The sequence below is a fragment of the Heterodontus francisci genome, chromosome 1, assembly GCF_036365525.1.
Source record: "Heterodontus francisci isolate sHetFra1 chromosome 1, sHetFra1.hap1, whole genome shotgun sequence".
Taxonomy (NCBI): Eukaryota; Metazoa; Chordata; class Chondrichthyes; order Heterodontiformes; family Heterodontidae; genus Heterodontus; species Heterodontus francisci.
Window position 1 is genome coordinate 82,249,262 of NC_090371.1, and position 13,795 is coordinate 82,263,056.

At 39.3% G+C, this 13,795-nt stretch overlaps 1 protein-coding gene across 1 annotated transcript; it reads right to left on the reverse strand.

Annotated features, from left to right (window-relative positions):
• Nucleotides 1-9,775: 9,775 nt before the first annotated feature.
• syt4 (synaptotagmin IV) lies at nt 9,776-13,560 on the reverse strand. The gene is made up of 4 exons (XM_068053417.1): nt 13,527-13,560; nt 11,735-12,570; nt 10,481-10,601; nt 9,776-10,089 (listed from the first exon to the last, which is right to left on the reverse strand). Exons 1-4 carry the CDS (start codon nt 13,558-13,560, stop codon nt 9,776-9,778), a joined length of 1,305 nt encoding a protein of 434 aa, XP_067909518.1.
• Nucleotides 13,561-13,795: the final 235 nt, after the last annotated feature.

Sequence of the window (13,795 nt, forward strand, 5' to 3'; positions counted from 1 at the left end):
CAACCCCCTGGCACCTCGCCCCTATCCAGTGAGGAATCGAAGATGATCCTCAGCTTATCCGTTATTTCTTCTCTGGCTTCCTTTAACAACCTGGGATGCAATCCATCTGACCCTGGCAATTTATCCACTTTCAAGGATGTCAGACCCTCTAGTACTTCCTCTCTCATTAAACTTATCATATCTTATATTTCACACTCCTCCTATTTAACTACAATGTCTGCATCATTCCTCTCCTTTATGAAGACAGAGACCAAAAACTCATTAAGAATCCTGCACACATCTGCTGCATCCACGCATAATTTCTCTTGTACATCTCTGATCGGCCCTACCCTTTCCTTAGTTATCCTCTTGCTCTTAATGTACTGATAAAACATCTTCGGGTTTTCCTTGATTATACCTGCCAGTAATTTTTCATGTCCTCTCTTTTTTTTTCTAATTTCCTTTTATATTTCAATCCTGCACTTTCTATACTCCTCTAGGCTTTCTAAAGTATTAAATTTTTTATGAACACCATAAGCTTTTGCTTTAACTTACCCTGTAAGCTTCTAGATAACCAGGGGGCTTTAGATTTGGCCGTACCACCCTTTATCTTTGTGGGGACATGCCTCCACTGTGCCTGTAGTATCTCACTTTTGAATGCCTCCCACTAGATCTTCTATAATTGCAGCACAGTAAACTGATCCAAAGATATGCAGAATAGCACAGACGGATCTGACAGAAGCTGAGGTCAAAGGAGTACCAGCAGGCTATTATATGGAAAATGGGTTTTTGAGGAGGAAATGGAGACTTCCTTATTGACCTGCAGATGAAGACTGGACAGTTGATGAACCACCTAAACATCGCCAGAGATTATTAAGGTTAGCAGATGGCATTCCTTTTGCTGGAAATAGGGGGATTCAGAAGACTAAATTACATAGAAGTCACCATTATTACTGGCGAGGCCCTACAACAGATGTGAAGCAGTTTTGTTGGGCATCCCAAGCCAATATGAAAAAATGGGCAGACAAGAATGCAAAGACCCGTAATTTTCAACCAAGGAATGAAGTATTGGTGTTGTTACTGTTACAGGGTAAACCATTAAAAGCACAGGTTCAATGACCCATATAAAGTGATCAAAGGAATAAGTAAGGTAGATTGCTTGATTAACACCCCTGATCGGAAGAAGAATCGGTTGTGTCACATCAATGTGTTAAACCAATATTATCGCAGGGAGGAGGATAAGCCAGTACAGGTATGTCAGGTAAAGGGCACTGTTGAGAAGGAAAAGGGTAGTGAGGATGAGGCAGAAGGAGGCCTAAACGATTCTCAGATTGAATCTCCAACTATCAGATTAGCAAATACAGAATGGCTAGGAAAATTGGACAACATGCTTTTGCACTTAGATGCAAAACAATGTGAAGACCTAACCAGGGATACGCCAGTATGTACAACCTTAGCCACACATGATGTGGATATAGGGAATCCGTTCCTTTAAAGCAACATCCTTACCGCTTAAGTCTGGACAAACAGGCCCAAGTAAAAGTAGAAATCCAATACATGCTGTAAAACAACTTAATTGACCCGAGTCAAAGCAGCTGGTGTTCACCAATAGTCTTGGTGCCTAAACCTGATGGGTCAACCCGACTTTGAATAGACTACAGAAAAGTCAATGCAGTAACGAAGGCAGACTCCTACCCAATTGCTCATTTAGAAGACTGTAGATAGAGTGGGCAGTGCTAGGTTTGTTACTAAGATAAACTTGTTAAAGGGATACTGGCAAGTTCCTTTGACTCCTCGAGCCGAAGAGATATCAGCTTTTTCCACAGCGGACACTCTTTATCAATGCCGGGTAATGCCATTCAGGCTAAAAAAAAGTCCCAGCCACTTTTCAAAGATTAATGAATCAGGTGGCAGCCAGTGTTCCCAACTGTGTAGTGTATTTGGATGATGTACTAATTTACAGTAAAACTTGGCAAGAACACATAAACTAGCTAAAAATTCTGTTTAAAAAAGTACAAATAGTCGCCAAAAAGCAAATTCGGAAAAGCAACAGTAACTTAGCTTGGACACATAGTGGGGCAAGGACAAATATTGCCAAAAACGGCAAAAGTACAAGCCTTAATGGAATTCTCTATCCCTAAATCTAAACCTAAAATAATGAGGTTTTTAGGGATGTGCATTTTTACAGGAAGTTTGTACGGAATATTAGTAATGTAGCTGCTCCGATTTGCTACAAAAAAAACAAAAGTAGTATGGTCAGATGAATGCCAGGCAGCATTTGAAAAGTTAAAGGCAATCTTACCTAATGAACCAGTGTTGGCTGCTCCAAATTTTTCTGATCCCCTCAAGATAGTGATTGATGATAGCAACCTGGGGATTTTATGCCATCCTATTGTGGGATTTAATGCCATCCTATTGTAGGATGGCGAAACAGGCATAGAATAACCTCTAGAGTACTTTTCAAGAAACTAAATTGCCACCAAAAAAAGTATTCCACTATGGAAAAAGAAACAATAGGACTTTTTCTAGCTCTCAAACATTTTGAAGTATATGTCCACCAAGCCTATAAAGAAGCATTAATATACACTGACCCTAAGCCATTAACGTTTGTGGAAAAATTTAAAAACCAAAATGCTAGAATATTTAGATGGAGTCCATTGTTACAGCCTTATAATTTGAAGATTGTACGTATTTTGGGGAAAATCAATGTTATCACCAATGCTTTGTCATGAATTTAACTTTAAGTTACATAAATGGCGATGGTACAAAGAAATATTCTGTTACTTATCAGTGGAGTGAATGGGGGCATAAATGTGAAAATATGTTTAGAGTGGTTTGTTTCCACTTTCTGTTTTCCATTGTAATGAAACACATTTTAAGAATGGCGTTTCATTTCGCCAAGGGCGAAGGTGTCATGGAAGTGTATATTTTTACCCCTGTTTAAACAGTGTGCCTTTAAGACTCTGTTTAAAAACAGTGAGCCTTTAAGACTGAGAGTTGCTCTCTCCCTTTGAAAACAGTGTGCCAGCAGCAAGCCTGTTTCTTAGGCAACAGCAAGAGAGAAACCATGTGCTATATTGTATCAATTTAACTGTGTAAAGAACAGCTAAAATCAGCTTGATCTGGAGACCAGCAAAGTGTGCTCACTGAAAGGAAGGAGATCTCTCTCTTAGTAGAAAAATCAACATTTATCTTCAGGCTCTATTGTCTAAGGACAGAAAAACCCTTGGAAAAGAACATTTGCATTGTTGTAGGTAGTAAATTCCTTTTTACTTCCAAACTCTAAGAATTCTCTGCTTCAGGAGTGACTCTGTTGTCTGTTTGTGTTTACTGAAATTCTCAGTCAAATTTCTATTGATAGACTACCAATTTTAAAATCCAAAATCGACCTATTATTATACTCCTTGTTGAAAGAACTGTGTAACGCCTGCTGCAAACCAAAGTGCTTTTAACACCTATCCCTTAAAGACCTTTCATTGAATTTGTCTGGAGATGAGTGGCATCTGGCTATTCTACTCTGGGACACCTCACCAACCAGAAAAATAAATCACTAGGACTTACAACCCAACTACATATTTATTCCTAAGAAGCATCATTTTTTAAAAAGGTTAACCATTGGTTTTTGAATTTGTGTATGTGCATGAAGGTTAGGATAAATAAGAAGTTATAAAGTCTTTTAGACATAGGTTTATCTCAATAGTTTTTAAGATTTAGTTTATTAATAAATAGTTAATTTGTTGTTGTTTAAAGATACCTGGTTTGGTTTGTTTAATTCTGGGCGGTTAATAAAGTGTTTAATTTGGCTAATTTCTAGTAGGTGGGAAAACTTTAAATCTGTGGAGTAATGGGACTGAATTGACAGTGCATTGCTCCTGCCTCGTCCGTAACCCTGATTGAAGAAGAATTTCTTACATCCTTCCCTCCTCTCCATTCAAGTTATTTCTAACACTTACAGCTCTGCTTTCTCTCCTTGTGGGACAGGAGCGCACACAAGTTCAGGGAGAGGCAGAGAGATTGTGGGGGTGGGTGACGTGCAGTGTGTCGCTCTCAAGTGACAGCCACCTTGATGGTGACTGCTAATGCCTGCCTACCTAGGCCACTGGGAAAGAGATCATTGTTCAAGATGGCAGCAGATGTCAGTTAAAGGCTTCTTTGAAAGCCTAAGCTCCTGAAACACTGGTACTCACACCTATCCAGAGAGTTGACCCTCTGCCTGCAGACCCTGTGCTGGGGAGTTTCACCTCCTTAGAGCTGAATCTCTGTGTCCATCTCTTCTGTCCTGTGGAACATCATATGGCTGAGGAGAAGGCCAATGGTGCTGATGCTGTGGTTGCTCCTGCTGCTCCTAGATCTGTTAGTGTTGGTGTTGTTGCTGCACTTGTTCCTCATCAGGGGTGGAAGGTGGAGCTGCTTAAGCTGCTCCCATGCCTTGGGGAAAGCTGACAGCAGCAAAGTGCAGCTCAAGCTGAGTGAAGTGCAAGACAGGTGACGTGACTTTGAAGAAGTTGGTGATCACCTGTCAAGCAGTGCAATCACTCTCTGTGAAAGAGTGCTGTGAGCAGTAGCCTCACACCTGGGCAAGGCTGGACCTCTTCAGTTTCACTGTTCAAAGGCTTCCCAGCCTGTTAGATTCATTAAAGAAGCACTTCCCACTGTGCCTTTGCCTGATTGACACTGGTGAGTGGCTGACAGCCTGGGAAATAGGTCCGCTGGCTGTTAAAGCCAGAATGGTTGGTTAAAACAGCAGTCAGTGACCTATTTTCATATGGCAATTGCTTACTAGATCACTGAAAGTATTTAAAGATGTAGATAGATGTTTGAAATTTCAGGCAGTTGAGTGCTATGAGGAGTTGGCACGAAAGAGAAGTTGAGGTCTAGGGCAGATCAGCCATGATCTTATTGAATGGTGGGGCAGTCTTGAGGGGTCGAATGGCCTACTCCTGCTCCTGCTCCTATTTCTTATGTTCTTATGTACCCAACAATTCCAAAAGGGTTCCCTCTTGCCTGCAAAGCCATCAGGGTGAAACACGGAAGTGGGCCAGATGTTGGGCTGGATTCCGTTCTCATCCTGATGGCGGGTTTCGTCGCAGGGGTGGGGAGGTGGGAGGAAGCTGGAGAAGCAGGGCAGAATTGCCTGCCACAGAACCCGGTGCTAGGATTCCCAGTCCTGATACTCCCGGGGGCAGGATAGGCTGCCGCCGCTGACCTTCCCGCCCAGAGGCCAAATAAGGGCCTCTTCTTGGCACTTACCAGTGATGGGGGGAATGGGGAACATCGGCGGACATTTTGGGAAACGTGGCACCCGCCCTGCTGGCTTGCGGGGGGAGGCTTCCCTCCTTGGTGGGGAATCTGTGGCCCACAGAGGAACCCCGCTGGGAACAGCTGTACCCCTGGACCCCCTTGCCCCTGGACCGAACACCCACCCCCAGCCCTCGCCGAGGCCTTCCAGACTGGCCCTGGTGACCCCACCTCACCTACCTCTTCTCTGGGGTTCCAGCGCTGGGCCTGAGTCCGAGGCCTCGGCAGTACTGGCAGTGGCCACTGCTCCTAGTGGTACTGCCGATACTCCTGAGCTGCCAGCTCTGTCATTGGCTGGCAGCTCTGGGGGCAGGATCCCCATCCCTATTCAGACTTTAAAGGGACGGGGATCCCGTCTCCTTAAATTTGGACAGCAAAAGACCAGAGGATCGCTCTGGGGAGGGCTGAAAAAATGCAGAGGCGGGGTTCCCTTTGCCTTTTCGGCCCGGCGCCGGGAGCCCCGCCCACCTCCTATACCAAATCCAGTCGAATGTCTAGATCCCAACTGGATGTCAAAAACTCCCTCCAACAGTTGAAAACTATGCCTAAAATCTTTATAAGATTGTGCATAAGTCTGGTAAAATCACTCTATTTTGTATTCAAGTTTATAAACAAATTTCTTTAAGGTGTAATTTTTAAAAACTCCTTAATCTTATTTAACTTTCATGCACACTTGTGAAGAAATCCTATTCGACGTATAAACGTTTTGTGCATTTGGTAGCAGGATATTTAATACCTGCTGGATATTCAAAATAAATTGAGCAGAATTTTGTCTTAATTTTGTGTTCTAAAATATCTGATATCCATGGTACAATGACATTTCTAAAGCAAAAATAATCAATTTATGTAGTGCTTTATTCTTGTTTAACACACACAAAACACATGGGCACACGACCATAGCAGAATGGTATTTTCCTCTATTATTTAAATCTTTCTTTGAAAAAAAGTATTTGTGCACCATACTCTTACATCAACAGCACAAAGAAGTTAATAAATACAATCATTTCCAGTAATTTATATTACTACCACATGATGCAAATGTGTGCATTCTTTTATTTAATTGATTGTAAACACATTGTAATGCAACATACAAAACATATTACGTGTACAGATTTACACAGTGTAATTATATATACTGCTGTGACCATAATACTGGAGTTTCTGAGTATGTAATTTGCAGCACATCAACATTTCAAACCACACACAGTTACATCTTTCAGAAAAACTATTTTTACAAAAATTACAACTGCAGTTGCAATGCTTTGAACAGTGTTGTGAACTGAATATGTGATGACATGAAAATGTATTAATTGACTGGGGTAAAAATAAATTATGTACTTCTTAAAAATAAAGGCAATTTGAAACAAGTTGTTTGTACGGTTTTTATATAGAATAGATGTGTTATCAGATCCAAAGCAGAAATATCTCTAATGTTGTTCATAAGTAATTATATGATTTGGCCCATAAGTAAAAATATATTGTGTTCAGACGTTCCTTAATATATTTACTGAAAATAACACTTTGTTTGAATATATTAGACATTTGTCACAGTTGTGTGTTTATTGATGAATCTGTGACATTTGAAGTAAAAAAAAATTAACCCTATTTGACAACCAACAAATAGATAATCATTATTTTTGGGGAATAGGAACAGACTAATACTGTGGCTTTATTACATTCTAAATTGATGTATTAATTTGAAAGTAGAGAAACTACAACAGTAACAGGAATCCTTTAAGCTGCGCAAACACCAATAGAACTCATGATTACTAATGTTTCTTCAGGCAGCCTTATCTTTTCCCATGTGGTGACTGTTTCAATCCCATGCTGCAGAGTAATGAATTGGTGCACTAGCATTAGATTTTCAGCATTTCATGATATAATGCCAGATGGCTGGAATATGCTAACATTTCTTTATGCATTGACCCAGACTCAGTCTGACTTGTTCTCACTAGTTAAGTCTTGCAAGACAAATTCTCCTGTGCTAAAATATCCACTTGAACCATTGTAAACTCATCACCACTTACTCCTTGCCTACAAAAGTATATTTTATCTAACATTTCTCCCGATTTTCATATTAAAAAAATGTATGTAATGTTACCCTTCAGGTCATCCTCTCTCAGATCACTCCAAATCCCCAAAGTGAGCCTAGCTTGATCTGTCCATTAAAAGATAAAGAATTTGGTCTCTGGCAGTGTGCATGCTCAAAAGCAGCTTAAAAATATATCGAGCCCTTTCCTTTTTAAAATAAGCACAAAAGTATAAAACACTAAACTAAAAATATGATGCAAACCATCTATAGTAAACATAAATGGCAATATTTGTTATATGGCAACTCAAAATATGATCCATTAAGATCCAAAGTGAATGGATCAATAATGGTAGAGTGCTCATTAATGTTTTAAGCAATGTTTTTTCCTGCAACAATAAGGATCAGTGACAGAAAAATCCAATTCACTAAATGCATTGACATTCAAGATCAAATAGCATTCTCAAAGCTATAATCACTGTCTGGTATATTTTATAGTGACTAATGACTTTAATGTCGCAATCTGTTCCTGTGTCTTTTAGGGTTGCATCAATAGTACTTTTAATCATTGAATATGTTACAAGCACTCATACACCTGTCACTGAGGTCTAGTTTAAAGCAAACATGCATTATAAATGCATGGTTTGCAATGCATTTGCAACATATCTTACACAAGTTGTATAATGTGGTTTCTGAATAGAGCAAAAATAAATTCGTATTAATGGCAAATTTTTCAACCTGAAGCTATAGAAGATAGGGTAGGCAAAACATACACGGTTATTCTGTTGTCTCAGCAGCCTACCTTTTAAATCAAATTTGCCCCATCCTTAAAATCTCATTTACATGACACATAATGACATTATCTCAAAGATGATTATTCATGATTCATAACTGACACCACTATGAAAACAAAATCATCATGATGTCATTGAAACCACTCCATAATCTATATAATTCCCATTTGAAATTCATACTTTTTATTTTAAGTATTTAACTAATATATGATGTAAATAAAATGTATGAACTGAAATTGGATGCATTTATATCTTGACCATGGCACTGACTACCTTTCCTGCCATTTTGTTATCCACTTTTGGGGTATAAACCATATCCCATGTCTCGTCATCAAGTACTTATTTATTTCACATTAATATGTAGCATTGGCAAAGGCATGTTTAATAGTTTCTACTAAGAGTTTAAGTGAATTTTAGCTTTTATTTGCCCATTTTAGCATCTTCCCTCAAGGTCACCATTGTTTTATTTTCATCATGAAATTGTCAGTGAAGAAAATGATTTCACAATAAAACTATATTAATGTTTTAATATGTAATTACTTCTCAAGTTGATAAGAAGTTTAAATGTATATTTACACATATGACATCCACAAATGTTAGAATGTGCAAATACCAATACATTTAAAAGCTCTGAAGCTACATGTTGACAAATAACTTTAAAATAGATGTAACTGTAATATGAATTCTCTCAGTATGACTTGCTGTTATTCATGTTGCTATCCACTTAGAATATCTCAGCTCTCATTTTGTTTAAAATGTATTTTTGATAAATTCTGTGCTTGTCATGGGCTTTTCATGTTGGAAATGGGATACTTACAAATTTAGGTAGGACGCATCAGTGTCAAGTATTTCTAGGTCAGGTACAGCACAGTTAAATCCATAGTAAAGTTTCCTCTACCCTACCTCTACCTCAATCTCAGGAAAGCATCTCCTATTGCCACAATATGGTGTTTTTCTTTGCCCACAGCTATTCCTACTGCCTCTCTGAATAACATTGACAATTTAGTTTCAATTTGTGCCAAATTAGAAATAGTATTGTACCTGGGGCCCTTGTTGACTGGAAACTGAGTTCCTTTTATGTAGAACGTTTATCGTTAGCCAATAGAGGAGAGTTTCACATAATCAATATACCCTAGATTTGAACCCAGAGTTAAAAAGCAAGGATCACACTGACTGTGCCACCACTATGCCCCTCCCATCCAATACACATCAATGTTAAGGCAACAAATGACCTGTTCATAAATTTTATTCAGCTTCTTGAGCTATCAACATTGGAATGGCTTTATTTCAAATATTGTCAGTTCACTCAAAGTGTCATGGGTTTCCATTGAAAAACCTTTCAGTGAATTATAAATTTTTCCTTTAAACTCACATCCTAAAAGTTTAATCCTCAGAAACAAATTCCCCAACTTGAACAGCCACACAAAATGCATTCAAACATTTAAAAGTTTTATTTTGCCTACCCATTCTAATAGCTACTTTGAATTTCCTACAATTGTTAGCAAACAAGAGAACAACGCCACTTCATCACAGATCACAATATATACCACAATCAGATGTACAAATTATGTATATTTAGTATAAATTGAAAATTCTTCAGAAAGGCTTTGGGTTGCTTAATGCACAGCTTGTTCCTTCCCTATCAAACAATAAGGTCCAACCCTTGGTTTGGCTGCTAACCATCACTCAGGCAATGCCATTTAGCAATTTGTCGCCTTGGGTGCTCACAAATCTCCTTCCAATGCTCTCCCACTGTCCCTTCTGCTGATGCTCCCAGCACTAGATGCCCGATTATCTCATTCTTCATCATTCTATCAAAATCGATGACCAGAAACTCAACGCTGATGTTTTCAATCCCCTCACATGGAATGTCAAAGACAAACAGCTCATTGAAGACTGGATTGAGGGTGCACTTCTTAACATGGGTCTTTTTCTTTGACATTCGTTTTTTATCATGATACAGGTTGACTTTCACGTAAGGGTCGGCAGCTGGAAAAAAAGGAAGACAAAACAGTTTTTCAAGTTTTCTAATTACACTTTCTACCCTTTCATTTGAAACTCTGTATTTTTATATCCATAGTTGATTTGAATTGAACTTACTTATTTCAGACAGAATAAACAAGTAAAATATGATTAAACTGTATTATAATAAGGCTCTGCATCCCACAAATGGAAATTGTTGTACAAATATTACAACCTTAAAATATTATATATGTATATTTAGTGAGCAACTTTTGATTTAATTGAAGACAATAAATCGATATAATGATAGAGGGATAGGCACACTGGTATATAGATACAGAGGTAGACTGATTGATCCGAATGTGATTTTGCTTTGTTCCACCTATACTAGTTCCGCTCCTCCTATTTGGATAATTACCTGATAATCCAGACACATCATTTTTCGGCAGATGGCGGGCTTTAAGTACAACAACAGTCAGGGTGTTGGTGGTGGATTGATAGCAAAGGGACACTAATAATTCACCACGACCCACTGATTTCTGTGAATGCACAAAGGAAAATACATATGAATAGGCTTTCAGAAATATGCTGTTATCACTGCACAATGGATCTTGCTACTGCCCTTTCTGATGACACCATCACTGCAGGAGACAAAAAGATGATCCAACATGTGTCTTGTCACCCATCATTGAAACGATAGACTATATTTTAAACGTTCAGTACTGATAAATCTTCCTTTGAATAAAATTTCCATCCAGAAAATTGAAGCTGTGTCTATCAGTAATCAATTTTTTATTGCATACAACTAATCAATTTGTATTCAAGATATGTTGGGGCAGTGGTATAATAGTATTATTCTGTATATTGTAATACCGTTTGAATTTACCTTAAAATGCTGTAATATAACAGCTGTGTTTTTCTAATTGAAAAGTATGCAGGAGGTAGCCTCCCTCCCCGGTAAGGTAGCTGCCTGTATATCGAAATAATGATAAACTTGAGGCAGGCATATTCTGCCAATGAAATATAGGATTAGATGATGTGAGGTAGGCGGAGGCTCGTGGCGGATAAATGCCGGCAAAGACCAATTGAGTCGAATAGCCTATTTGTGTGCTGGAAGTACAATGTACTTATCCGCTTTCGCTTTTGATTTGCCTTTGTTATGAAGTAAAGATCAATGCCAAATTCCTCAGTTCGGGTGTTGGGACATTCACTAGTTGAACACTTCATTGTGGACCATGTTTCCAATAGAAGATTTTTTTGAAACTATTATATTCGGCTGCAAGAAATGGCTGTACAGCTGATATCTGTACTTTTAAAATTAAAATCAGAAATATGAAAAATCAGAAACCTAAAGGTTGTATGTTTTCTACCTATAAGATACATAATCATTTCTAAAATGACACTTGATCAGAGACTAACACGATTTTTTATGTTTATGCAGCTCACCTAGTTTCAGTTTCCACATTAATCCTTTCAAAATTCAAACTTTTCATGTCTGTAACACACCAGAGATCTGCTTCTGGCGCTAGTTTAACCTTTCCCTTTCCCCAAAAATAACTGGTGAGTTTTTTTTTCCATAAACCCCGCAAAACACACTTCTCTATATTCTGGGCAGCAACAGAGCGCACCCCGCCCTCCACCCGCCCAACAAGAAGACGTTTCAAACATTTACCCGACAGTTTCTCTTGGATATGTCCCTGTTCATCTGCACTTTGCCTTCCGATAGATTGATTTCTGACATTGGCACCAGGACCTCTCCAATGACATCGTCTCTTGAAAAACGGTCAAAACTCAGCACCAGAAAATGCAGAGACAGGTCTTGCACCTGGGTGTAGGGGATACCGTAAAACGTGAACGTTTCGTCAAAAGCTGGGTCCAGGGTTTTCCTGAGGACGCGAGTTTTCACACGATGCTTTTTGTCAGGCAAGATCGACATTTTAATATAAGGATCAGAAGTCATTGACTGTTCGTCCATGGCAGGCAGCCCGTGAGCCTCTATAATGTTCACAAGTAGCGCCTTCTTGTCGAAGTTGTATTTTAAGGAGAACATCAAGGATCCCAGTTTGGGCTCATTATTTTGTTCTTCAGTTGGTGCTGTTGACTTGTCCGATATTGAAGTCTCGGATGATATACTCTCTTTCTCGTCTTCTGAGAACATCTTGGGGGGAACGCTCTCGATTTCTGGGGAGCTGCGGACTTTGGCGTGAGTTTTGGTGAAATTTCCATTCTGATCGCGACTCTCCAGGTCCAAATGGAGGGAATTCTTTGGCATTTTGGCTTTTGAAGAGTCCTTATCTTTATGGTCCGATTTTTCATCTGCCCCGAATTTCTTCTTGTTGCTTAGATTTTCGGGATAGATGTCGACTCCCTTCAGCATGTGCACGAATTTATATGGAGGGGTTTTGTTGGCTTTTGACGATTTCCGTTGACAGCAGATCCATGCAAACATGGACACTGTAAATATCAGGCCAAAAGCACTGACTATCCCTACAACTGCCGGCACATCATCTAGAAAACAATAACAAATATATTCAGTAGGATTATGAATCCCATTACAGCTAAAGGGACATTTTACAAACTTCAATTTTAGTCTTATTAAAGCGACCGTCGCACATTGCACCTGCCAAATATTCTGGATTTGAATTATGCTTTTCGATTTGCAGTCCAAGGAAGCATTTGAAATAAATTTGCAAAATTGTATGATTAGTATAGAATATTGGTTGTAGATAGTTCCTTAGGGCTAAATTGAGATTTGCAGTTTTTGAATTAAAAATACAAAAACGTGTACCTGAGGCATCTATAGAGAATGTATTAGATATTAACATCGTCTCACCACATTGTCCTGTCACTAGAACTGAAAAACAGCGCCAGTTCTGGTTTATGCCTAATTAACAAGACGAATCGGTGGGAATGCGATAAGCTAGACTCCTATTAGTACTCCCCTCTCATACCTACATTAGCCAAGACGCAAATTACACAAATACGGATGTGGATTTTTTTTTAAAGAAAACGTTTAGACAAATTGAGAAAACTGAAAGTAAGCAAGATCGGGAAAAGTAAACGGGCGATTGAGAAAGGGAGCAATGAGAAACAAATAGAGAACTTTGAGAGAGAGGGAGGCAGAGAAATTAAAGGTGTAAATATATAAGTGAAGGTTAGACTAACGGCAGCTTTGGAATCCAAACACACAAGTGAGGTGTAAGAATCGAGAATAGGTGTTGCGAACAGAATATGCTTAGCCAGTTATTAATATTACTATTTACCATTTCCACGTTTCATGGGCAAAGTGCTATTGATTAGATTGGCTTTACCGAGCCAGGAGACATGCTGTGAGCACCATCGAACCATAAACACCCAAAGGTGGCAACACGGTCCTGGAAAGAGCAGTAAACACATACACAGAAGTGGCAGCTGTATATCTGGACCAAGATATTACTAAAGATCCACCCGAGGGATGTGCTTACCAAAGCTTGCCCCGCTCACCACAATCGGAGCCATGGCGATCCGTGCTCTGTCCGCGGTGCTGAAAGGCACCAGTTCTCCACGAAACGCAGCCCACAGATTTCCTCCTCTCCCTGGCTTATGGCTCAGTCTATTACTTTCACTCTCGACCAAAAAATCCTGGGAAAAGACCAGACACGAAATAAAAGGAGGCGGTGAAGTGGAGAGGAGATTATTCAGTACAAGGAGGTGCTGAATCCCCAGGCTCAGGCTGCTGCAGGTCTGAGGAGTC